Source organism: Maniola jurtina, chromosome 8 (genome assembly GCF_905333055.1).
Source record: "Maniola jurtina chromosome 8, ilManJurt1.1, whole genome shotgun sequence".
NCBI classification, from domain to species: Eukaryota; Metazoa; Arthropoda; class Insecta; order Lepidoptera; family Nymphalidae; genus Maniola; species Maniola jurtina.
Window position 1 is genome coordinate 9,113,715 of NC_060036.1, and position 27,959 is coordinate 9,141,673.

At 34.4% G+C, this 27,959-nt stretch overlaps 1 protein-coding gene across 6 annotated transcripts in view; it reads left to right on the forward strand.

Moving 5' to 3' along the window:
- Positions 1-27,959, forward strand: part of LOC123867596 — a 249,170-nt gene that overhangs the window by 214,303 nt on the left and 6,908 nt on the right. For 5 of the 6 annotated variants that reach the window (XM_045909695.1, XM_045909696.1, XM_045909697.1 and 2 more), the window contains one exon: positions 17,555-17,648. In XM_045909695.1, coding sequence (XP_045765651.1) covers positions 17,555-17,648 — 94 coding nt within the window. Of the gene's footprint in view, positions 1-17,554; positions 17,649-24,992; positions 25,339-27,959 lie in introns of those variants that run through there. The other variant, XM_045909700.1, reaches the window with a different exon arrangement.

Sequence of the window (27,959 nt, forward strand, 5' to 3'; positions counted from 1 at the left end):
GGCCTCCAATCTACTATCCCATCAACGGCCAGTAATTGGAGGTCCATCCAACAAGAACTTCGAGAAATTTAACCAATTAAACAAAGGGATGTACGAGCTACTTGTATATCTGATACGTAGACTTATTCTGAACTGTTCCATCGGCGGCCAGTTCATCTTACTATAAATCTTAACTTCTATTGTAATTGATTAATTCTACACGATTAAATACCGTCACAACTTTTATCTTCGTACCGATATACAAGTTTGAAGTATAATGACATAAAAGACATTTAAGATAAGGTAAAAATAAGTCTCATACTAGGTACTTTAAAATAATATCAATCAATCCAAGAGCCATAAGATGCATTAAAATGGTATTATTACCTGACAACATCTTAGGCCATCTCTAAACGCTTGACACACAAGTCATCCAGTTTTAACCAGGGGTTCATATTGAATATACAAAATAAATAAATGCAATCCTTTATATATTTAGATACAACCTTTTTCATTTTAGGGAACCAATATAATAACTAGATTCTTTCCAATGATTTATCCACAGCAAATGACCTATCTCGTCATGATTCACTCTAATCACTTGCCAAATACAAGTCATAGGAACGACCCATCTCCTATCATATTCAGTCCGTCGGTGGGTATATTTTATTTTCTAACAACTCAGTCATTAATTTATTTTTTATTTTTTTTAGCTCGGCTTGTCCTGATCTTAACAATGAAGAGCAAAAGAACATTCGTATTTAATACGATTCTAATAAAAGTACTAACGGAAATCTAAAATTAAAAATGAGACTGACTCGATTGAAATCTTTTTGGCTAAAGTAATTCACACAATATAAGCAATTCCCTTTTATGAAGTAACAAAAGCATTATTAAAAACATAAGTATATCTCACTGGTAACAGGCATTATTGCCTTTCTCAAAGCGTTGAATGTGCCTACGTACTATTGGCGTCACTCAGAAAAGCAGGTATTATTTAAATATTTTTATGGAATTATTGGAATGTCCTCTCAAACCAACACAAAAAACACCAGGTTCAATGTGTAGAGGTTATCCGAGAGTTTTAATCTAAACAAACTAATGCCAAAATAAATAATTTAATTAGAGCGTGATTGCTATCACAACATCTAATTATTCAGTTCACAATCCAAATACCGAAAAATATGCGATATCGCTCCGAATCTCAGAAGGAGACTAAACTACAACCTTCGAAACACCCGTATTTATGCAAGTTCAATCTTGTTGGCCTCCTAGCAACAGATTGTATGACATCGAATGAGCCAAATATCGATTTTATCAATCTACCTGCATTAGATAAATTAATAATTTTATATTATTTTTGACAACTCAAATCAATTTTTAAAAATAACCTTACAGTTCGGCCGTCCTGAATTTAACACGTCCTCGTGTTTCTAATCAATCTTGTCATGTCAGTCGCGGGCTTCCTTGCCCTAAGTCAAAACCAAATCATGGGCTATCCTGCCCTCCGTCAAATCATTAAAACCTACCCTTGAACTGCCGAACTCTCAGTTTTAATATTAAGTCAACAATAAATCCAAACGACTAACTTCCCATTCGATGTATACAAAATTTGAACCACTTATTGCAAGTTACTTTCCACTTCACAAGACTAAATTCTTAAAAAAAAACTAAAACTTTTAATCACCAAATCAAACTCAATTAAAATTTTAATCAAATGTGGGTTGTTTTGAAAAAGATACCAAAGCGAAATGAAATCAACGTGAGACACGTCCCGCTTCTGAATTATTGGCGTCACTCAGAAAAGCAGGTATTATTTAAATATTTTTTATGGAATTATTGGAATGTCCTCTCAAACCAACACAAAAAACACCAGGTTCAATGTGTAGAGGTTATCCGAGAGTTTTAATCTAAACAAACTAATGCCAAAATAAATAATTTAATTAGAGCGTGATTGCTATCACAACATCTAATTATTCAGTTCACAATCCAAATACCGAAAAATATGCGATATCGCTCCGAATCTCAGAAGGAGACTAAACTACAACCTTCGAAACACCCGTATTTATGCAAGTTCAATCTTGTTGGCCTCCTAGCAACAGATTGTATGACATCGAATGAGCCAAATATCGATTTTATCAATCTACCTGCATTAGATAAATTAATAATTTTATATTATTTTTGACAACTCAAATCAATTTTTAAAAATAACCTTACAGTACCAACACACTGGCTTGCATATCTCACGAGATCAAGTCTAAGTCGGTATGTGAGTAAGAGTCACTTACTGTGCTCGCAACTATTCAAAGAAAGTGCCTCATACTACAACACATACCGACATCATGAACACAAGTAAAAACAAACTGGAATGGTCTTACCAAACAGCATATACAAACGCTTAGCAGCACTTGTCATATTGCCTCATGAGACAGGCAGCAGATCTCACTGATACGCCACGATGAGGTACCACGTTTTGCAGCAACGTGCGTGGCGTAGCACCACAGCACTATCAAGATGTCACGGCAAGTGACAAGCCTCGCATCCACGTGGAATGCGCAGTATTGCACCGGAAATTTCAAAGAAAAGAAAGGTAAATGTGAGCACAGAGTTCAAATGAAGGAACTCTCGTTCGGTTAAGTACATCTGTCTCTATTATGACAGGTGTACCTATTCACATAACGATTTAAGACCATATTAAAATCAATTTCAAATGTTATATCGAAAAACTCAATAGGCAACGTCTTAAATATTAGGTTTTTGCATTGGACTGAAAGTAACCATTCGCGTTCTGTTATTGCCAACACATGTAACGTATACCGTTACCTTCAACGACAGCATAACGCCGGTACTGAATTCTGAGACGCTATGTCTAATTATTATTATTATTTTTTTTTTCAAAAATTTACATTATTGGTACTTCCCAAAAAGTTACATTAGTCATTAATGGATCAAGGTTGACTGATTCTGAACGTTTATCAAAACAGTCAACATAACGTGGCCATATTTTATTTTACCAAACGTAGGTAGGTTTTCACGGAAGGTGACAGTAATCGAAATGACACATTAATTTACCGGCTTCTTTCTTATTTTCTTAATAGATATCGGACAGTGGAAGAACCAAAACTAGTTCACAAAAACCGTAGGATATCACATAGGTTTGAACGGAAATAATTTTTCAGTTTTACCTACATCGACAAAAAATCTACTGTCACTGTAAATTATTATTTATGGCAGTAGCCTAAACGTGAGGGTATGTGATAACCCTTAGTACTATGACAACAATCAACAAATTTAAACATTCGTTAAGCCATACACTCGTTACCGTGTAATATTTTCCACACCAAACGTTGATATTGAAAATATGCGCGTCAAAGTTACAAATGAAATAATGATTAGACCTTACTTTAATCAACGAAGATGCAGGTAGATGTGCGACTAGCAGTCGATTCGTCGCCACGCACAATGTTGGTACCTGTACCACTCGTTAGCGCGGGTACCGGGCAGCAGCGATTGTCAAGTGTCCACGCAACCTGTAAACGTGGCTCGGACGAACGGTGGAAGGATAACACTTTCTTACTTGAATCACGTTTTCGTTTACCACAATGCTATTGAAACAACACTTACACACAATATACAAAAAGCAAAACTACTACAAAACTTTAAAAATCAAGTTTAAGTACTTTATTTTGATTAATTGATTCTAATGTCGGTCAGATGAACCAAAAGCGGGTGGGCAATTAGGTTACTATCCCACTTCTGATATAAGAATACCAGAAGTGAACCTCAATAAAAATATAAGAAATAATAAATATAACCCTTATTTACATGATTAAGGCTTGATACTCAACAAAACTAAGTTAGCGCAATAATAACAGATGGATAAAACAAGTCTGCACACTAAGATCGACCGAACCAAAGTGAGTCGAAATCTCGCAGGCCACTTTCAAGATAGTTTTCCGAGGTGGCGCCACCGTTGCGTTCCTAAAAACATTACCAACAGATGCCACGTGACTTCCGTTCAAAAGCGCGGCAAACATGTGCGATAACATCCATGAGAGTTTTTCATAATATTCTCAAATAATAAAATCAGAGAATAAAGCATTATTTATTTATTTATTTATTTAAAGGTATACTTATCTGAAGTTAACTTAACCAATCCGAGTTTCTTGCTGGTTCTTCTCGGTACTTCCGAACCAGTGGTAGATGCTTTTGACGATTCACAAGGATTCAAAGGAAATTTAATTGAATAAAAATATTTTGAGTTTTGAATTTTTTTGAATCCGCACTTGGCCCGCGAGATTAACTATGGCCTAAATAAACCCTGTATTTTGGGAGGAGTCCCGTGCTAATGGGTAGGCGATGAGATGATGATGATATCAAAAATCATGCAAAAACTCCATGTACCTAAGTATGATTGAATCAGATTAAAATCCCAAATACCCTACATACCCAAATAAAAGTAGCTTGCTAAACTCAATATCGAACGCCAGTACTAGATAAACAAACTCAATCTGATTTCATTTGTTATCTTTAAATCGAGTTCATGAATTTGTGTGAACGTGATATCCAAGACCCAATTCATGGTGACATCAATCAAGCGGGAAATGACATGAATTGTAAGACAAAATTGTTAACACACTTTAAAAGCTGTGAATTTTAAAATCCTCGTAGGTATATATTTTTTATGAATAATATTAGTCATGCTAATCATGGCTAATACTCCCCTTTCCACTCTAACTAAACGTATAGCTTGTGCTAGGAGTAGGTACGACAATAGGGGGTGAGGTTTGAACCGCCGACCTTTCGGAATTCGGTCTGCTCCTCAACCTTTGAGCTATTGAGGCTCTAGTAGCTTTATAATGTAAGAAGATTAGTAAAACTTACTTCGTAGTAAAAAGGTCCTAATCCATATTAACTAACAAAATATGCGAAAGTATGTATGTCTATCGGTTACCATTTCCCGCATCTCCTTCAGTCTTGATTTTAACATTTGGCACGAAAAATACTTTTCATTGACGAAGATGGGCATAGGCTACTTTTATCCCGCAAAATCAAATAGATTCACGGGATTTGTAAAATAAGTTCTAACTTCTTAATGATAACAAACAAACTCAGATTATGAGATTGTATAATTTTAATTTAAATCATTTGCTTTACGGTGACATCGTGAGGGAACTCAATGTCTGTTGTCAAAGGTCTGTGAAGTATGCCAATCCGTACTTGGCCAGCGTGATGGATTATGGCCAAACCTCCTCGAAGAAGACCCGTGCTCTGTAGTGAACCGGCAAGAGGTTAATCATGACGATGAAGATAAATATTTAGAAAGAATAGTATGATTATGCTTTTTTAGTTTCTCTGTGCGAATGTGTTACTCTCGTTTTAGCCTAAGTAATTCCCAGAAAAATGATCACGTAGCTTTCTCTTAAATGGGGCCTCTTCCGTCCCAGTGCTCATGCGCAATAGGATAATAGTGAAAGTCGATTTCAGATATCTTGTTTTTTTTTTACTGTCCAACATGTTAGCTACGTAACATGTATGACAAAAACAATAATATCGACGCCAATATTCAATATCAAAATTTTAAATGTTTGAACAGATATGACGTAAATTGTAATTCCACGTTTACACGAGACGGTCCGAGCCGTGTATGTATCCTAATGTAAAAACATTATAAGTTATGTATAAAAAGTCTTGTAAAATTTTTCACTTGGTTCTGCTATATGTTAACACATTAGAGACAGACGAAATATATCTAAAATAATGACAGTAAAAATTAACATCTGACATGTTTCTGGGGTATTTTTTACATGTTTTCCGAAAACTAGTATGAAAGTTGTTTGTTGTTGTGAACACGTGATAGTGCACACTTTGCAAAAGAAAAATAAATAAGCTAAGTTGGTATCGGCAGATCTAGAATAACCAGCTATCTCATAGATAATATTATTATCGTCTTTGCATGAATAAATCAGTAATTTATTTAAAATTATTGTTATTATTTATAATTAAAAAAAAAATCTGTACCAAATAGGTAATGCCTGCAAATTCGGTCACGTGAAATTAGTTTTATTCAAAAATCCAATGGGAACTCTTTGATTTTCTGAAACAAAAAGTTGCCGATATCCATCTTCGGTATACAAGCTCTGTACTGTACTTTGTACCCACTAGCAGACAAATATATTACTTTCGCATACGTATAATATTGGTATGGATATCGATTACTACTCGAAGGAAAATCTAAGTTTCCTTGGTTTCACTATTGTTGATTTTGCTTGATAACAGCAATGTACCTAACAGTTCTAATACCGTTAATACTATAAATAGTAAGTACATTGCTACTATCAACCAGCAACCTTATGTTTGACATCAATTTATTTGTAAAAGGAAGTCGCTTTCACTTCACAGTCACAAGTCCTGATTGCGTTAATGGTCATAATTCAAGCGGACCAATTTTATGTTTATGTAACAAAAACGTTTACTGTGCTTGGTGCAGTATTGACGATTTTATCGATATTCAGATTAAAAATTCCATTTCATACTATAAATATTATAATGATGTAATATTATAATATAACTTAAAAATTGTATCATAATTACATAATGGTGAATCTGGGTTATACTCTCATTATTTAGCTTGCGTCGTAGTTTGTAGATAATTTTAGAAAAGTGCAAGGTGATTTTTTTACGATGATCGATTAGGTTAGACATATTTTCACTCGCAGATAATTGTATTACTTATTTTAATTTATTTATCGTTTGTGTTAATAATGGCCTTTGGATTAATCTTCTGCGATTATGACGTAGTCATCGAATAAGAAAGGATAAAAAAAGAAATTAACGATTTGAAATTTGTAGCGGTGTACCTATTTTGACGAAGAAGGAAAAATTGTCCAATTACATCGATCACCATTTAAAGTTAAAATTAAAGCATGCACAACGCAACATCAAAGAATTAATGAAGACATCACACTAATATTATAAAGGAGAAAGTTTGTATGTGTGTGTGTGTGTGTGTGTGTGTGTGTGTGTTTGTTACTCCTTCACGCAAAAACTACTGGACGGATTGGGCTGAAATTTAGAATGGAGATAGATTATACCCTGGATTAGCACATAGGCTACTTTTTATCCCGGAAAATCAAAGAGTTCCCACGGGAATTTTAAAAACCTATATCCACGCGAAAGAAGTCGCGGGTATCAGCTAGTGTGATATAAACGTGTCTCGAACCGGATTTGTCTGCTGTTATTATACACGAAAATGTTCTGTAATGTCACGCGTCACCTTTAAATGTTGATAGCGACTGCCTAGCATTAAATTGTGCTGTTTTTGAGGAATTTTTGTTACCTAACTGAACAGCTATGGATACAATAAAATATTAGGTAAATCCATATCAATTCAAACAATATTGTAAATGTGAATCTGTCTGTTTGTCTGCTACCTTTTCACGGCCCATCCAACCGATTTTGACGAAATTTGGTTCGGAGATAATTTGCATCCCAGGGTCGGATAAAGGTTATTTTAGGGCCCAGAAAATCAGAGTTCTCACAGGATTCAAAAAAAAAAAACTTTCTCATTAAATCCATTTCTCATTAAAGTCATTTAAATCTAGAGTATCACCTACTTTCTACTAAGATAACATGCATGATGGGCACTGGAGACCAACATAGAATACTTTTCCTCTAAAATCAAAGTGCTCCTACGGGATTTTTATAACCTAAGTACCTAAATCCGCGCGGAGGAAGTCGTGGATATCAGTTAGAAGTAAAAATAATCGGTTTGTATTCTTATTCATTAGATGACCTCTCGTAGAATATTTAAGCATATTTTTATTACAAATCAATTGGAAAGATTTATCCCTAATAGCACACGCGGATAAAATTAAGCTATATTATTTATCTTTTATGAGCTATGCGCGATTCCTGTTTTTCGGTAAGTACAGGAAGTTAAAGTAAACTCTGCACAAGGAAATAACGTACGTGTTTGAGATTAAAAAAAGGCAATGAAGTGTGTGTGTGGAATAAAAACTGGCAAGGAAACGCAAATATCTAGCAAGAATTTGTATAAACTGTAAAAGACTAATTTTATAACAGAGGGCAAAACTAGGTTATTCTATGGAAAAAAATGGTCTGTATTACTTAAATTATTATTTTATTGATTTATATGTATGATTGCCTCAGTATATTGCCGTCCACACGTGTTGTGTCCAGCAGAGTATGAATAAAATAGTACATTGACGTCTGTACATGAAGGTCGTATAGACAGTGTTTTGCAGTTCTTTATAAAAAAATAAAAATCCCTAATACTTATCTACCACTTTTAATTTTCATATAAACCAAATTTTTAACCCTGACCAAATTTAAAAAAAAATCATATTATAGATTTATTATGTTTACAACGCACCTATGTACATACCGACGTCACAGTTTCATTAGTTCTATTTTGTCTTCAATTCTTAATAATATGTCTATTGCTGAGGGAATCCTTAGAAAACCATGTGATGCGATAAGGCTAGTTAAAGTTTATTTGTTTGGACATTGAATTACATCAACCAGGTAACAAACTAATAAACCATACAAACTAATATAATTTATAATATTAGCTGATGTCCACGACTTCGTCCACTTGTACTTAGGTTTTAAACATCCCGTGGGAACTCAGAGTTTTTTCCGGGATACAAAGTAGCCTATGCCACTCCCCAGGACTTTAACTACTCGTACCTATATCTATGCAAATAATCATGTTCATCCATTGGTCAGTTGGGGTGTGATTGAAGGTCAAACCGACAAACAAACACATTTTCGCATTTACAATAATATTGGTTTATTAATATATTTGTTATAATAAAGCTTATTGCATTACCCACTTACTTTCACCAAGCGAGCTCATTTTTATTCTTATTACCTAATTTTTATCAGTGTCAACTTTTAATTATCTGTTATAGTTTTCTTTTGTGCCTACTTATTTTCTACTTTTTATTATTAGCTAGAAGTTAACCTTTCAAATCACACTATCACACTAATATTATAAAGGCGAAAGTTTGTGTGTGTGTGTGTGTGTGTGTGTGTGTGTGTATGTTTGTTACTCCTTTACGTAAAAACTACGGGATGGATTTGGCTGAAATTTGGAATGGAGATAGATAATATTCTGGATTAGCACATAGGCTACTTTTTATCCCGGAAAATCAAAGAGTTCCCACGGGATTTCGAAAAACCTAAATCCACGCGGGCGAAGTCGCGGGCATCGGCTAGTAAAAAATAAAATAAAAAACATAGGGAGATAGGTACTTACCTATATAGCTAACGTTTGGTGTATTGAAACTGCCGCAATGTTATCATTTTAGTAAGGTTTCTAGGAAGCTTCTAGGTAACAATACTGCAATGTCAGTATTGCGGTGCCGTGAGTCGATAGAGCCTTTTGTGGAAAAAGGTTACACGTGGATAGATAGAAATGTTAGCCTAGCATGTTTAAAAGCCAGGCGGCGCCATAATTAGGCTGTGTACACATGGTATAAGCGTAATTGCCGTATTTTACTCACTTCCCTAATGAATGTCATGCCGTGAACAAAAAATTAATGTTATTAATTGTTGATATCATATTATGTAACATTAGCTGATACCCGCGACTTAAGGTGTTAAAAACCCTGTGGGAACACTTTATTTTGCGGGATAAAAAGTACCTAGCATAATGTCTCCAGGTCTTTAACCAGTAACGAATTGACGTTTTTGCATGGATCAAAAAATTTCGCTGCGGCGTAATTGAATGACAAACCAATGAACCAACGAACAAACACTTTCACATAACATGTGAATTGATCTAAAAGGATTCGTCTGAAACTGACTGACTGACTGCTCCATCAATTATACGCAATTCAACGCAATTTAAAAAAAAAACGTTAATCTACGCGGACGAAGTCGCGGGAAAAGATCTAAGTAATGATAATGGCACACCTACAGCCAATAAAATTATATCATTGTTTTTTATACCGCTCTATGCCATTTTTGTTACCTAGTATTCCGCGTTGGACTGATGTGAGCTGATTCATTGCGCAAAGATCGAGTTCTTAGAGGAGGCAATGAAGTCTTTTTATTTAAGAAAACATAAAAAACAGCCGTCTGTACATTCTAAAACAGATTTTTATTTATTTTTATGTATAATAGTTTTTGAGTAATCGTGCAAAATGTTGGAAAAAATAACCGAGTACGGAACCCTCAGCACGCGAGTCTGACTCGCACTTGGCCAGTTTTTTTGTCTTAGAAAAACATTTTAATTCTAAGTCATGATAGATGTTTAAAAATTAATAGAAATAGCTGATTAGCACACAAACGAAAATACATAAACGAAGCCTACTTTAGATACAAAAATTAACAGCAACATAGTTCGACCACCTTGACATAATGGTGTTCATCTAATTAATTTTAATAACAGCCGAATTAAATATATTTCATAAATAACGTTCCAGACGCAAAATTACCGTTTTCGTAAAGCCAAAAGGAAGGGTTACAAATGCCTAGTAAGCATCGATGTATACTAGTAAGTACCAGTAAGTATGAACAAAATACCAAAACCAGACGCTTAGTACGATCAATCACTGCACATCACTGAAAAAAAGGGTTAGTACGTATTCGGGCGCATTCCAAGCAAACTTTTGTATGGAAAAAGGCTAGGGAAACTTCTCCGCATAATTCTTATAAAATGTACTTATAAAATATGAATTACTATTTTCACACGTGTAAACATTTTTTTTGCAATACTTAGTTATGCAACTGTGAGCAATTATTATTGCAGGTAAGTATAACAATGAATTCCGCTATTATTACATAAGGTGCCAAGGGCAAATCTCACAATTAATATGATTTGCTTCGATTACTTATATAAATCTTGATCATATTATAGAAGCCCTGATAACCTTTATGATCTGAAATTGAAAGATAACTTTACACTATGTACTTGTAGAATGCTGCATTAAATATTATGTTCCTAAACAAAATTTTAGTAGGTAGGTACGAGTATGTATCAATATTTTGGGAACGCTACTTTATGCATAATTTATCTTTATAATTATTTGTACTTATATTTTAATACAATAATAAATATCATTTACGGCTATTACCTATTAATTATTATTATTTTACCTAATGTATTCACATCACGAAACACGTAAGTAGGTATCAAGACGCTGAGATTTGTGCACATTTAACTTACGAAAATCTAAACAAATGTTGAAGTCAAAAATATGTAGGTACCAATTACCAACAGAAGCAAGTTTCGATAACCATATAAATAGGTAACTAATAAAGTTGGAGTAGGTATTTCGAATATCATAAAGAAAAATAAACGCTCATATGGAACATTCAGATTCGGTAGGTTCGCAAGAGCACGTCATGCTAAATACTTGAAAAATATTATGCTTTACGAAAATCTAAACAAATGTTGAAGTCAAAAATAGATAGGTACCAATTACCAACAGAAGCAAGTTGCGATAACCATATAAATAGGTAACTAATAAAGTTGGAGTAGGTATTTCGAATATCATAAAGAAAAATAAACGCTCATATGGAACATTCAGATTCGGTAGGTTCGCAAGAGCACGTCATGCTAAATACTTGAAAAATATTATGCTTTATAGACATTTTGTCCTTGCAGCAAAATTTACATACCCTTGTAAGTAGGGACCTGCTATACAAAGATTACCTAGAACATTAACCCCATGTTCTGAGGCCGATGCACTAGCAGATAGACACCTGGTTACTAGGTAATAAGGGGTTATTACTCTTCGATTTGGTGAGTCATGGTTTCTTAACTTTTGATTAATCTTTAACAAAATTTTCCACTCGACAAATTACCCGTACTTCCACTACACAGCTTCAAGCTTAGACATGCTTTAAAGTCCGATTTTAAGATTTTATTGCATACTTTCCTTAAAAAACGACTCTTTATATACAGATCATTGAAAAAATCATATTATTTTTATTCTCCTTTATTAGGTAGGTATTGTAAATCTCTTCCAAGTGTCTGTTAACACACAACATAATGTTACACTGAAAATGAAAGCGTAAGTGGAACGTTTTGTTACATCACAGTGACGTACAAACTTTAAAACTGAATCGCTCTAGGTTAAATATTATTATAAATGTTACCTTACTTAATATATGTACAAAAGTTGCGAAAAGAAACAGCTATAAGTATGAAAAATATGGATAATAGATAAGTAGGTCTTATAAGAATGTCGCAGCTACCAAAATGTGGTTTGTAGAACATATTGAAGGTTTCTGGAACTTTAAATACATAAGTTTTTTCAGCGCAAAGCTATTTATTTCGAAAATTGAAAGAATATGGAATGAATTATTTAACAAAAAAATAATATTATTAGCAGAATGCAGATTTCGGTAGGTATCTTTATCTACATATTATTATATTTGAGCATCTAACTAAAAGATTAACTATTAAAATACATTAATTGTATCACTAGGATTAACTAACTTTCAACTCTTACGCAAACAAAATCATATATGCCGGTATAAACTAAAATTACTGTGATAAGTTAAGTTTTAAAGATGTAGCGATATTATACCTACTCGTAATCGATAATAGGTAAGTATTATAATTAGTGAACGTTTGTAAAAGAAAGTGGCACTTGTGTTCTCTTGAAAGAAATCGAAAGTGACATATAAGAAAAAACATGACCGTGCGAAACGTGAGTAGGTACAAAATAAATACTCGTATACTCGGAGGTATACGTACAGCGTCCCAATACAGTCATAATGAGTTAATTTGCTTAAAGTTTATTTATACATCGTAAAAAGAGTTGTTTGGGAAAACATTTCTTTTATACTTACATTTAATAAAAATTAAATTAAAAATTTAAAAAACCCCCGACACATAAACCTCTAAAAAGTAAAAAAATAATAGGTAAGTATGTATGGGCCCTTTAAGAATAGTATAAATAGTAAAGTTTTTATCCAAGCGTTCGTTGCGCCAGGGGACCGCTACCTATCATAAACTATGAAAGTCATCTGTTGTAGGAAGAATAGTTTTTGTTAACTTTAGCGGTCCCCCGACGCAACGAACGCTTGGATAAAAACTTTACTATTTATACTATTCTTAAAGGGCCCATACATACTTACCTATTATTTTTTTACTTTTTAGAGGTTTATGTGTCGGGGGTTTTTTAAATTTTTAATTTAATTTTTATTTCACGCTTTTTAAACTTTTATTCATAAATTACCGTTTATTTGTGCCATTCTAAAACCCAATTTCTATAATAATATTAATCCAATAAGGCAGCTAATATCTCTTCAAAAGTAACATCAATGTTATGTTAATTATACGTTCCATGAAATATTTTTGACCGAACATCACTAAATCAAGAATTATCTGAATGACTCACATAGTTTAACACGACCAAAACGAAATATCTTTTTCTAACATGTCGTTGCTTTAAAAATGTACACATTTTACGTAGTCGTATAATAGTTCGCTTTTCAAGATATACCTACGATTAAATTGAAATCGACTTTCACCCGATGAAATAAGGAATAAAGTGGCTTGTATTTCATTTTGTTTGTTATTGCTTGTAAATTTTTTATTTGACATAACTTTCAAAAACCGGTCAAGTGCGAGTCTGCCTCACACATGAAGAGTTCCGTACAAGTTTTTTTTTATGTAATGACAATTCAGTTGTCAGATTTTTCTGTTTACTTGGGCCACAGGAGTAGAGTGCTTGGCCTATAAGATATTGCTACCTGCCTTTCATGATTCTACGTAAACGGGAAGTACCCAATTTATAAGTTTTGATTCTCTTGAAAGATGACACACAGACAGACAACGAAGTGGTGAAGGAAAACATCGTCAGGAAACCTGCATGCTTAAGAGTTGGCAATAATGCTCCCTCAAAGGTGCGTGAGGTGTGCCAATACGTGCTTGGCCAGTGTGGTAGCTTCTCATTCTGAGAGGAGACTTGTGCTCAGTAGTAAGCCGGCGATGGGTTGATCCTGATGATGATGAATTTTTAACTTATTTTGTCAAAATAAATAAGCTGAGTTCAAGCAGATAAAATATAAAGAAGGTGCGCCTAATGCATCATCCAAACCTGCGCGACAAAGCGACTACGATGCGGGAACCTCAGCCGCGCGGAGAGTCATCGCCTCCTACGATATTTAATAGTGCCATGCACACCTACGCGACTAAAACAGTCGAGGCTACATCTTTTTTTTTTTCTACAGATACCTACTGAACCCTAAAAATAGTTTGACTATGGTTTGGGTTTGGGTTGATTGTTCGTGGCCTTTGGTTGACTGTTGGATATTACATATAATTGAATTGATGTTTTCTCGTTTAACTGTGATTATAATATTTTATAAATTAGAAACTCCGCGCCTACGATCCAAAGTATCGGAGTTTTCCAAAACATTATTTTCAAATAAATAATTATGTATCTAAGCAACGTCCATCTTGACAGCTTGACATTTGCCAATTGACATAATATTATGAACCTCTGTTACAATAGTGAAAGATCCCAGGGCCACCAGCCGTCACGTATTTTCTGACGAACGAAATTTGGACGATTGAGTAGTGTTAGTATGTACTAAGAACGCATGCCTACAGACCTGCTAGCTTGCTTAGACGGCCAATTTTCAGGTATCAGGTAATCAAGGTACATAAAAACATTACTTACCTCACGTGAATTCTCCAATTTTTTTAATTTTTAGCTGTTTTTTTTTAATATTAATAATTAATTGACATAAGTAAACTATAAGAGAGTGAGAGAGAAGTCAATATATCCTAATACATGTCTTACTCAGTCTCATGCGCGAAGATAATGATGCCCTCGCGCTCAAACCCACAGAGGCATTAAAATTGAATTTAGGGGATGATCGGCCCTCTGGATCGGTCTGTCTTCTTGTAAAAGGTTTTAAAATAGTTGTCTGGTGGACATATATAAAAATGGAGCATCAGAATTTACGTGCAGTTAAGTAATTACTTATTTTGGGAGCTTTAAAGCGTCTGCAAAGCAATACGGCCGACACGGGAAGTGTCTGGGAGTATTAGCGACATATTTTTAAGGATATTGCCTAAAATATACGTAAAAATCAGTTTGGAGAATTTACGTGAGGTAAGTAATGGTTTTATGTACCTTGATTATCAGATACCTGAAAATTGGCCGTCTAAGCAAGCTAGCATGTAGGCTAGGCATGCTTTCTTAGTACTTACTAACACTACTCAATCGTACATATTTCCTGTGTCAGAAAATACGTAACCTCTGGTGGTTCTGGGATAAAAGTAATAAGAAAACCAGAAAAGAGCTGATAACTTCCAAACGGCTGAACCAATTTTTTTGGATTATAGCTAAGAACACTCTCGATCAAGCCACCTTTCAAACAAAAAAAACTAAATTAAAATCGGTCCATTCGTTTAGGCGCTACGAGGCCACAGACAGATACACAGATACACAGATACACAGATACACAGATACACAGATACACAGATACACAGATACACAGATACACACGTCAAACTTATAACACCCCTCTTTTTGGGTCGGGGGTTAAAAAGAGGGGTGTTATAAGTTTGATGTGTGTATCTGTGTGTCTGTGTATCTGTGTATCTGTCTGTGGCATCGTAGCGCCTAAACGAATGAACCGATTTTAATTTAGTTTTTTTTGTTTGAAAGGTGGCTTGATCGAGAGTGTTCTTAGCTATAATCTAAAAAAATTGGTTCAGCCGTTTAAGATTTATCAGCTCTTTTCTAGTTTTCTTGTAGAAAAGAAGGTTAGATAACCGTTAGGTTCATAATATTATGTCAATAGACAAATGTCAAGCTGTCAAGATGGACGATGCCTAAATACATAATTATTTATTTGAAAATGATGTTTTGGAAAACTCAAATACTTTGGATCGTCGGGGGTGTTATAAATTTTTAATTTACACTTGTTGTCTTTTAACTGAGGAAAACTTTAAGGTGGCGACTGACTTATATGTATCTTGTAAACCAGGCAGCATGTAATACGGCATCAAAAAAAATGTACGGGGAACTTATGGCACGTAGTTCGGCACGCTGTTGTATTGACTCGAGAAGACAAATGTTCACATTGTGTGTTACAAGTGTGCCGCCAGCTTTAGCGAACTGCAGTATTGCGTGTTTCATGTGCCATCGATCTGGTGTTTTCCCTTATTATCGATTTGTCCGCATCGTGGGGTCTACCCTATGGTGGGGCTACAGGCAACGCGGCACAGTTGGTGCAAAGTAATAGGTACTTACCTACTCTTAGTAACCGGTATAAAGCGGTTTGGCGTATGCTTTTAAAATAACTGTATAATGTATAAATGTTTTATCAAATTACAGTTATGGATCTAAAATCTTCAATTTTGTATGTAAAATTGATCAACTCTGATAATAAATTTGCTAAAAGTCAATTAAAACCCCACTGCATAATATACTCAATTACCCATCAAATTAAAATTAATAATTCTCACATTGTAGCTTCTACCTAAACAATTTTCTGCGAAATTAATATATTACTAACATCGTACCTACTTTATTATGAAATTAAAATTAAAATGATATTCCCCGACTGAGTTTTTATTAGATAAAGTTTGAAGTGTTATTACCACTTTTTGTTGATGATCAACAGACGTACCTAATTAGTACTTATGTCTGTTATAATATAATATACCTAGGTTATTAAAGTTTTTCTTTATATTTCTTGTATTTATCTTACCAATTGTGACGCAATTTATATGAATGAATATGTAATATAAGGCTCTGAAAGTATGATTAATTGGAGCAACGCAACTCTCTTGGCTAAGTACGGACTAGCAGCAGCAACATCGCTGAAAAAATCTCTGACTATAAATAACTTAAGAATAGGAAGACACATATATTATTGTCTTTAAAGACAGTAAAATTTAGTGTGATTAGTCAAATAAACAATTATCTGATTTTTTTTGTTTTTGACCCCCGACCTGGAAAAAGGGGAGATATAAGTTTTTTTTTGTTTGAAAGGTGGCTTGTTCGAGAGCGTTCTTAGCTATAATCCAAGAAAATCGGTTCAGCCGTTTCAAAGTTATCAGCTGTTTCCTAGTTACTGTAACCTTCACTTGTCGGGGGTGTTATAAATTTTTAATTTACACTTGTACTTCTTAATGTAATTACCTTATTCTATTTTTAACGCTCATCCTTGATTAATTCAACCATTCATAATAATCATTATTCAACCCATTATTAATTTTTTTCTTATTCATAGAAACGATTTCGGTTTGGAATAGCACTTCTATAAGTCCTTATTTAGTTCAATGGCGCGTTGCCATTCAAAACCTTGCTTGAATTGCTTGAACTTATTTCTAGACTGTCATAGGGGTGTTATAAGTTTGATGTGTGTATCTGTGTACCTATCTGTCTGTGGCATCGAAGCTCCTAAACTAATGATCCGATTTTAATTTAGTTTTTTTTTGTTTGAAAGGTGGCTTGATTGAGAGTGTTCGGTTCAGCCGTTTGAAAGCTATCAGCTCTTTTCTAGTTACTGTAACCTTCACTTGTCGGGGGTGGTATAAATTTTTAATTTACACTTGTTCTTGTTACAGATGCCCCGAATGATGCGAATTACATGATCGGCGGTGTAGTGATAGCCATGGCCCTTGTAGGGCTCATTATTGTGCTGCTGGCTCTCACTATCAAGTAAGTAAGATTCCAGTACTTACGAATGTAGTGTATACTGAATTTTTTTAATAACAATCTAAGGTAGGTAAGTAGGTATTGTAAGGTTATTTAAAAAAAAGTTGATTTGAGTTGTCAAAAATAATATAAAATTATTAATTTAGCTGATGAAGGTAGTTTGGTAAAATCGATATTTGGCTCATTCGATGTCATACAATCTGTTACTAGGAGGCCAACAAGATTGAACTTGCATAAATACGGGTGTTTTGAAGGTTTTAGTTCAGTCTCCTTCCGAGATTCGGAGCGATATCGCATATTTTCGGTATTTGAATTGTGAACTGGATAATTAGATGTTGTGATAGCAATCACGCTCTAATTAAATTATTTATTTTGGCATTAGTTTGTTTAGATTAAAACTCTCGGATAACCTTGCACATTAAACTTGTGTTTTTTTGTGTTGGTTTTGGAGAGGACATTCCAATAATTCGATAAAAATATTTAAATAATACCTGCTTTTCTGAGTGACGCCAATAATTCAGAAGCGGGACGTGTCTCACGTTGTCTTAATTTCGCTTTGGCATCTTTTTGTAAACAACCCACATTTGATTAAAATTTTTATTGAGTTTGATTTGGTGATTAAAATTTTTAGTTTTTTTTAATAATTTAGTCTTTTGTGAATTGGAAAGTAATTTGCAATGAGTGGTTCAGATTTTGTATACATCGAATGAGAAGTTAGTCGTTTGGATTTATTGTTGACTTGATATTAAAACTGAGAGTTCGGCAGTTCAGGGGTAGGTTTTAATGATTTGACGGAGGGCAGGATAGCCCATGATTTGGATTTGACTTAGGGCAAGGAAGCCCGCGACTGACATGACAAGATTATTTAGAAACACGAGGGCGTGTTAAATTCAGGACGGCCGAACTGTAAGGTTATTTTAAAAAAAGTTGATTTGAGTTGTCAAAAATAATATAAAATTATTAATTTAGCTGATGAAGGTAGTTTGGTAAAATCGATATTTGGCTCATTCGATGTCATACAATCTGTTACTAGGAGGCCAACAAGATTGAACTTGCATAAATACGGGTGTTTTGAAGGTTTTAGTTCAGTCTCCTTCCGAGATTCGGAGCGATATCGCATATTTTCGGTATTTGAATTGTGAACTGGATAATTAGATGTTGTGATAGCAATCACGCTCTAATTAAATTATTTATTTTGGCATTAGTTTGTTTAGATTAAAACTCTCGGATAACCTTGCACATTAAACTTGTGTTTTTTTGTGTTGGTTTTGGAGAGGACATTCCAATAATTCGATAAAAATATTTAAATAATACCTGCTTTTCTGAGTGACGCCAATAATATGTACATACAGGGTGTAACCAGAACGCTAGCAAAAACTTTTATACTACCTTAACACAAACCATTTGCCTTATCTTGTAGTTCTAGTAATTTAGTTCTTTTAAACCTGCAATGTAATAGCGTGCAAAACTCGCGCCAATACCCCGCCTAGGTATGACGTGGCATGGACCCCGAGTGGCCTGCTTACGTAACGTTGACCTCTAGCGTCAGTCAGATGTTTTATTTGCAGTATATTGCGAACTTCTAAAAATACAGTATTTTATTTAAATTTTTTCTTTCGCGTTTTCTTTTGTGGTGCCTTATCAGTAATCAATAATCATCAATACTATCACCTGTCTTCGTTTTTGCTAGCGTTCTGGTTACACCTTGTACGAGAATATTAGAATTTTAAGGATCGTCCCTAAGGCCTAATGCCAACTGTCATTTTTGTCATTTTGTCCATACTACAAAAGAATCGCTTATTAGTTAAGTATAATCATTTTCAATATCAACCCATCCGGCTCACTCAGCATGGGTCTCAGAAGGAGAAGCCACACACATGAGTGTGCCATTATGGAGAACCTTCAGGTGTGCAGCATAGGGGTGCAGCTTTCCTTACGATGTTTTCACCTTCACCGTTAAATCAAGCGATATATAATTGCGGGATTGAATCTCCGACCCCCCCAATAGGAATTCCACGTCCGTCCTAACCACTAAGTTATCACCGCTTGTTATTGATAATATGGTTATATAATAAGTGATATTTTCAATTTCCGCAGTAACCTATTTGAAGTTTATTGATCATAAATATAAAGATCAGGCGCCTATCTTAAGAACCTTAATCCCACTAAAAATGTAATAAAAATCGCGGGCGAAGCATCACTTTTTACGACTTTTTTTATATCCAAGAACTTTTCATGTACCTAGCCATATTATGTAACGATAGGTAAACACTGAACATTGAGAAATTTACTTCAAACGCTCATTATATATACCTATACTAGATAAGCTTAATTTGATTTTTGAAGTATACCTACACCAGATGCGATCATTCTACACGCTAAACATAAGATGCAGTGGTACATTTAAATCAGCTATAAACCAAAATGCTTAATACATTTTGATTTGATCAAAGTGAAAGCGAATTCAAGTCCCAAATACATCAACGCAAATTCAGTTTGTAGCATTTGGCAATCATATTTAGCACAATATGCCCCAGGTCATACTTATGCCAGAATTATTCGGGAGATATAATATTGTAGTTAGCCTATAGATAGACACCACATGAAATAAAAATAATCTATGGCACAAAATTAGATTGTATCGATGACGTTTTGGCTTGTTCAGACCAAAAAGGTATATAGACTGTATAAGTGCATTAAATGACATTTGAGATATAAGACAACCAAACCGATTGACAGAAAAATTCATAGCGAAATATCACACTAATATTATAAAGGCGAAAGTTTGTATGTGTGTGTGTGTGTGTGTGTGTGTATGTTTGTTACTCCTTCACGCAAAAACTACTGGACGGGTTTGACTGAAATTTGGAATGGAGATAGATAATATCCTGGGTTAGCACATAGGCTACTTTTTATCCCGGAAAATCAAAGAGTTCCCACGGGATTTTTTAAAAAAACTACATCCACGCGGGCGAAGTCGCGGGCATCGGCTAGTATGAAATATATTTTTCTTGTTGGACATTGTTGAATATTCCTTCTCCCAACTCTTCAATAAACGAGTTGAACAGCTTTCTAATAACTTGTCATTAGCTTCATAAGTAAAAACTAGTTAAAGAGCTTTTAGATCGATATTTATTTGATCGAAATAGTTTTAAACATCTCTTCGTAACTAATTCAAATTATTAAGTAGTAAGTACCTACCTAACTTTTGAACGATTAGTTCAATTAGAAGCATTTAAATATAAATAGTCAATATTTGATTGAGAGTTATAAAAATTATTAAAATATAAGGTATTATTAAAATTTGAATTTATAAATAGACATAGGTACATTTATAGCTCATATTATTACCTAATATGCAACGTATGGGCAATCACAAAACAAAAACGACTTTGCGGGTAGTTGAAAAAATATTTAAAAACTGACTTTTCTTTCGTAAATTGGCGACTCTTCCGCATTATTAATGTGCTGAGTGCTTAACTGGGCGTAATCGTAAACGGATTTCGGTAATTAGCATATTATTTAGTTCCTTTGACAGTGTGTGATTGTGTTTCTAGTAACTATTCAATACGATGATGATAAATTTCATTAAACGTTCATTTCGAAGGGTCTTGCGCAAAATGTAAGTACTTTTGTAACCTATTAGCACAGTTTTTCGATGTTTTTGGTTGAAAAACTCATACCTACTCGTGTAGGTACCTACTTTGTGATACGGTTATATACCTGAATGTGGTTACAATAATTTTGATATCCAAATAGGTACAAATTATTTTATAATATGTTACACACTTCTGCATAATGTTATATCGTTTTGCCACGAAATAAAAAATGGTGAAGCTAACCAAAGTTAATTCGTTTTTAGTGTTTATTGAATCCCGCGCGAATTTTGCAGTCCTGTAAGTAATCGAAATTCAATGTTTTTCTCGCAAATACGATTAGAATTAATTAAGAGAGAACTTTTAGTGGAATTAAAAAAGTGTCCTATTTAAATTTGACCCCTGCAGAGGCGATTCGGGATTCGGCCGTAAATATGAAAAAGCGTGATATTATGAAGTTCAAAGATACCAAACTTGGCGGTATATTGTTCTAGATATTAATAATCGCTTCCGTATACTTTGCAGATAAAATGTTTCAAGGTAGGCACACTTTCATTTAAGTAGGATTTGTAGCCATATTATTATGTGCAAATAAAACTTTTTGGACACACATCAAACGCTATTATGATGTTATTTTTTCTGTATCTGTTTTAGTTAACAGGGCTCTCTCCGTCACTCGCTTCATACAATCGTAGTTCCAATTTCATTTGAATATTAAGCAAACATATTCTAGAAACTAATATCTGTGTCGGTGGTGTTAGTTTTAAAATTACAGGGGCTCGAAGATTTGTATGTAAATTTTTAAGATCGCGTAACTTTGAAACCGAATATTTTAACAGAAATCTGGAAAACCACAGACACAGATATTAGTTTCTAAAATATGTCTGCAAAATTTCATGGACTTTGGTTGCTTAATATTCAAATGAAATTGGAACTACGTTTGTATGAAGCGAGTGACGGAGAGACCCCTCTTAATGATTTATCCAAGTTAAATAAAACGCACTGTATACAAACAATCACTACCTACTACTACATTATAATTAACATTTATAATGGTTATAAATGCGAAAATGTGTTTAATTGTTGGTTTGTGGATGGAGCAACGGATTGACGTGATTTTTTTGTATGGATATAGGTAGTTAATGACCTAGGTAGTGTAGTGATATAGATTTTATACCGGAAAATAAAAGGATTCCCACGGGATTTTAAAAATCTAAATCCACGCTGACGAAGGCATCATCTAATAATATTAAATATAGGTATATATGTCTTTTAAAAATTCCTTGCGACTTGGTACTATCCAACTCTAGCTTCTCCTTTCAGCAAAGGTTGCCTGGTAGAGATTGCTCCAAGCAATAAGGCCGCCTTTGCACACAATTGTTTTTTCTGTTTTTTTTTTTCTGCTTTCTGTGTTGTGTTACTTTACATGTGTTTTAGTGTGCAATTAAATGTTCTATCTATCTAAGTAGTTGTTATATAAAGAATTTGAGTGCTATACCGATTTTACGAATACATAATATACCTACCTATTTTCAATTGACTAATAAAGTTTCACTTGGTCAGTAAATAATACTATCTTTTGTCCCTATTGCTGTCAAGGACAGAACGTTCCCATAGCTTTAATGGGTTCATTTAAAAATTCGTATTAATATACGGATGCCAGTACATTAAGAACAATTAAACCACGTTGTACAACAATGCGCCACCAAGGTCTACCGGGTATAGTTGGACGCGAGCCAATTTTTCTCATCTGGACATTGTAGTTTAGCGGTCGCTCGTTTAGCAAATGTTCAGCAAAGATTAGCGCACATTAAGGCACATCCACATATGCGCCTCGCACGAATGTTCGCGAAATGCACGTGCGTCACAGAGACAGTGACGCGTCCATAGTAGCGCAATAAATAAATCCCGTTCCTCTTTTCTTAATATTATTTCAGCTTATAAGTGTATTTGGTTAGAAGTAAAAAGAAAGATGGAAGTATGAAAGTATTCATCTTTCAGGCTTTCATTCATTTTATCCATACAAGTATCATAAAATTACCAAATAAAAGAAGCTGTTGTTGTGCTTACCACACCTTTTCCAAAGCCTTATTAAGTAGAAAAACAAAGAAATAAAATTAATTTCAACAACATAAAAATAATAACTTTGCGCGTTCCATACAAATTACAAGAAAAATATATTAAGTAAGTAAGGGGTGGTTCTTTCAAAATCAATGGTAGGACCTATTGCGGCGCGGTCCGTTTCAATGTTCGCTTGCCTTTAAATCCCAAATCGACACCCGACGCCCTAACAGTATTCCAGAATGGCGTAGCTAAACTGAAATAATGTCTTTATGTTACTTATAGTCGGATATAAGTGAACATAACTTGATCCAAGGACCATAGAACACTTCCTCTCACCTGCTGAGAATCCTAAATGTTACGTTTGAATACTTCCTGATCTTAAAATAAATGTTGACCTTTCTTCAGAATCTTTTATGGAATTTTTATCTTTACGTCCGGTCTCACATTGGTTCTGTGTTATATTTTATATTCCTTGTAAGTCATATAAACACCTTGTACCTACTTTTATGGCTTAACTAGCTGCCCCACTCCGGCTTTCACTTGAGTGGAATTTTTGAAAATTGGCGACGAAGCGGAATTTCCAAAAATCCTGACATAAGTACTTTTTCATATTTGTCCGAAAGACCAAATACCCATTTTCATAGATATCTTGAAAAATAGTGGTCTTTTATACAATTTTTCAACCCCTGTTTAACTCTTTTCAAACTGATTTCTAAAAATCGTGAAACATGTATTTCTCCATTTGTAACTATAAGCTCAAATACCATTTTTCAAAGATATATATAGATAGGTACCTATAATTTGATGAAATGACCTGGCTTGCTAGTTTCCTCACGAAAAAAACTCTAGGATTGTCGCTATCAATAGTAGTTATTCTATTTTAGTCTTTTGAAGTAAAATAATACATGATTATTTGAATATTTCATGCTTGCGGTTTAAGTAATATTTTGTATTACCAAATAACTATTGTGCAAACTATTTCGATTATTGTTATTTACGTATGTAACAATATCTTAGAAGACATAAACATGGCTTTGCAGTTCGCAATAGCTTTTTGCGGTAACTCCTTGTAGCCACTTATCTAATCGATCGATGATGGGGTTCTACTGAATTAATTTGAGCAAATAAAATGATTTGGTTTGATTAGATTTTGATTTGATTTCATTATTAATGAATCCAGAGTTTAATTAATAAGTCAATACTTGAACACAATATACCTATGAGATGAAATGTTATTGCTACTTCAAAAATTAGAACTTCACTAACTTTAAGGATTCGATACCTGACAACTGTACTGTGTTTAGAATCATGAATAGAATAGAATAGATTTTTATTCAAATAAACTTTTACAAGTGCTTTTGAATCGTCAAATAATTTACCACTGGTTCGGAATGCCGTTCCTACCGAGAAGAACCAGCAAGAAACCCGGTATGAGTTGAATGACTATAACTTTCATGAGATAACTTATCAATGCAGTTCTGGAAGTAGTACTAAATGTAAAGAAGCGATGACAACAAATTGACCGTGTGGTACGCCTAAAGGTGCTACAGTGTCGTGTGTCCTGCCTAATTGATTTAAACACGGCTTTGCTAAATGCTTATCGAGGGCTTTCACGGTGCGAGGTCGAGCCCCCATAACATAGCAATGAGGTAACGGGAGAGGTGCGTGTTCAGTTGCCACCCACCGGCGCGGTGAGCGAGCCGTGGTGCCGGCAGTCGAGGGCAGGCGACGGCAGTCAAATAGTCACCGCAGTCGGCGCGGGCGGCATGAAACCTGCCGGCTGACCGGCAGTCTGCGCCAAATCGCGTCGGGCGCCCCACGTTGGCGCCTTTCCGCCCAAGCGAGCTCTGTGTCAGTGTCTGTGCCCGCCTTTCGATGCTCTTCGCTCCGATCGCCTGCGAGGCGATGAAGTGTAAAGAGGAAAATTGCGAAGTCGGTGTGGTGCTGGAACACAACTCCCTGATCGTGCTGTCACTCAACAAGACCATTGTCTGCCTCTGCGGAAGAAACAAAAACAACCCTTTCGAGCGCGGGTAATTCTGTCTCCAATAATTAATTGATAATAATTTATGCTAAGCATGCAACTTTTTTTTTAAAGAATACTAGCCATGTTAAATGACTGATATTCCCCTTTCCTCTCCAACTAAGCGTCAGGCTTGTGCTAGTGGAGTAGGTACGACAATAGTGCAACGGGCGGGGTTTGAACCGTCGACCTTTCGGTTTTCAGTCCACTCCTTTACCGGTTGAGCTATTGAGGCTCTATGAACTTGAATGTAGTATGTAAAATTCGATCGAGTATTTTTATTATATATCTCAATTGAACATGTCGCTATATACATATACAGAGAAACTTGTTTTCTGTCATACCGACAGAAACCAAGGTTGACATCTACCTGGTCAAGGCGAATTCTTCTATCCATACATACTACAAACATACATACCTACAGCATGTGAATGTTCGCATTGGATGTCTAGCATTTCAAACATTAATTAATTTTATTAGAATAATATGCCAATTTTGTTTCTAGCTCAGAGCTCCGTGATTGGTTTTATTTTATCCACCATCTGATTCTATTTAAAATCAGACAATAACCACAGCTGAATGAGTCAATTCTATACACAGATTCTATACGAACAAAAACTTACAAGTACTAAAGAGTAGCAGGAACTGATCATTGACCGTTAAGAACCGACAAGGTCGTGACTTTTCGTACAATGCCTTCCAAAAACAAGAAAAGGACATGAAAGGAGTTGATACATGTAGAACACAATATTATTACAAAACTGAGTACCCGAAAACTTTTACCTCATAATATATGATCCTGTTTAATGCAAATGTTGTTAGGGTCTGTCGACATTTCTTCATGAATGATAATCTAAATACTTATTTCAATCTTTGTGATAAACCAATACAGACAGGATAGATCTAGTTAGATAATATAATCGGATCTCAAATTAGATTATGGATTACTATATTATGATGCCCGCGGCTTTGTTGACAGAACACTTTCGAAATTATAATAATATTAAGTAGATTAGTATAGAAGTAATGAATTAATTTTGCCCTACAGGTACTTTGAAGCTACTGCACCTAATTTTCAAATACCTACTTAATATTTTTAGTTACTTAAAAAAATAAGTAAAAACTCACTTGTAAAAACTTAATGACGTACACAAAACGAGCAGCTCCTGACCTCGCGTTTAAATATCACCAGTATCGGGTGAATGGATTTTGTGACCTAAATGCTTGTTTTGTGACTTGCAAGATCGTTTTTTGCACACTTTTTAATTCCCAACTGCAGTGTATGCTTTGACCTGCCTTTACATAAGTTTAAAAATCTACTCCTGAAAAAAGCATAGGTACTACACAATCAAAGATTACCTAAATGATAAAAGAGCGTGGACTTGACTAGCAGCTCGCTCCAACAATAAGCGGGATTGCAATTATCTGCTTTTATGGCATAAAATTATTGTAAATGGAATATTTGAAGGCAACCGCCGAATTTCCTGCTGGTTGTTTTCGGTAGGAATACATTCTGAACCTGGTAGATGCATTTGACGAGTCAAAAGTACTTATGAAAGTTTTTATATAAATAAAACAATCTATCTATTTCTATTTATTATTTAGTCATTAAAGCTCTATTGTTGCGGGTGACAAAAAAGTTATCTGAATTAGTATCCTGCTAATAGGTACTTGCTATAGCAGACTGGCGAGCGCTAAAACCTGAAATATTTGAACCCATACCAAATATCATCGAAAAATATAATATACATTTAATATGTAGGTATGTACCTAACTCATTAAACCAGTTATCACAAGATATACTTAGTGTTTTCAGGATAAGCTCGATTCTTTTATAATTGTTGCTGTAGATAAAACTAATTTAAACAAATATTAAAGTAATTCATAAATGATAAAACTGTAATACAAATAAAATATTATTCTCACAACTTTTAAGCTATAGGAATTATTGTGCGCAAAAATACGTTCACAATAATTATATTAAAGAAATGTCAATTATGGTAGGCAGGTATATGACGTTTAAATTAACTACGTACAATGCAATATTTATAGACTATAAGTAGGTATACCAAATCATATTACGCCGATCAAACTTTCACGACCGTATTGATATTATGCAAATACATTTTCTTGGCGCGAGCACAGCTTGAAGTTACAGTTATTTTTAGAGTTCCGTACATCGACAGGGAAAAAGGTTCCCTTATAGAATCACTTCGTTGCCCGTCTATCTGATTGTCTGTCTATCTGTCACAAGACCCTTTTACTCAGGAACGCGTGGAAGTATCAAGTAGTTAATATCAAATCTATGGTCCCAAGAGCTAAAAAAATCAAACATATTAGTAGGTACTATATATTTTGACACTCAAAATTGAGTAGTACTTTTAACTTTCAATTATTGACCTTTAATCATGAAACTTGGCAAGAATCAAGGTCTCACAAAGAGGAAATATGCAGGTAATTATAAATAATTGTTGATTTGTATTCATATCAAATCTTACATTTGCAGTTAGATATACCTAATTAAATCAACAAAATATTAGACTTATCCGTTTCAAGGTACGGAACCATTCAATGATCTGTGTACGGAACCCTCGGTCTGCGGGTCTGACTCATACTTGGCCGGTTTTTTAT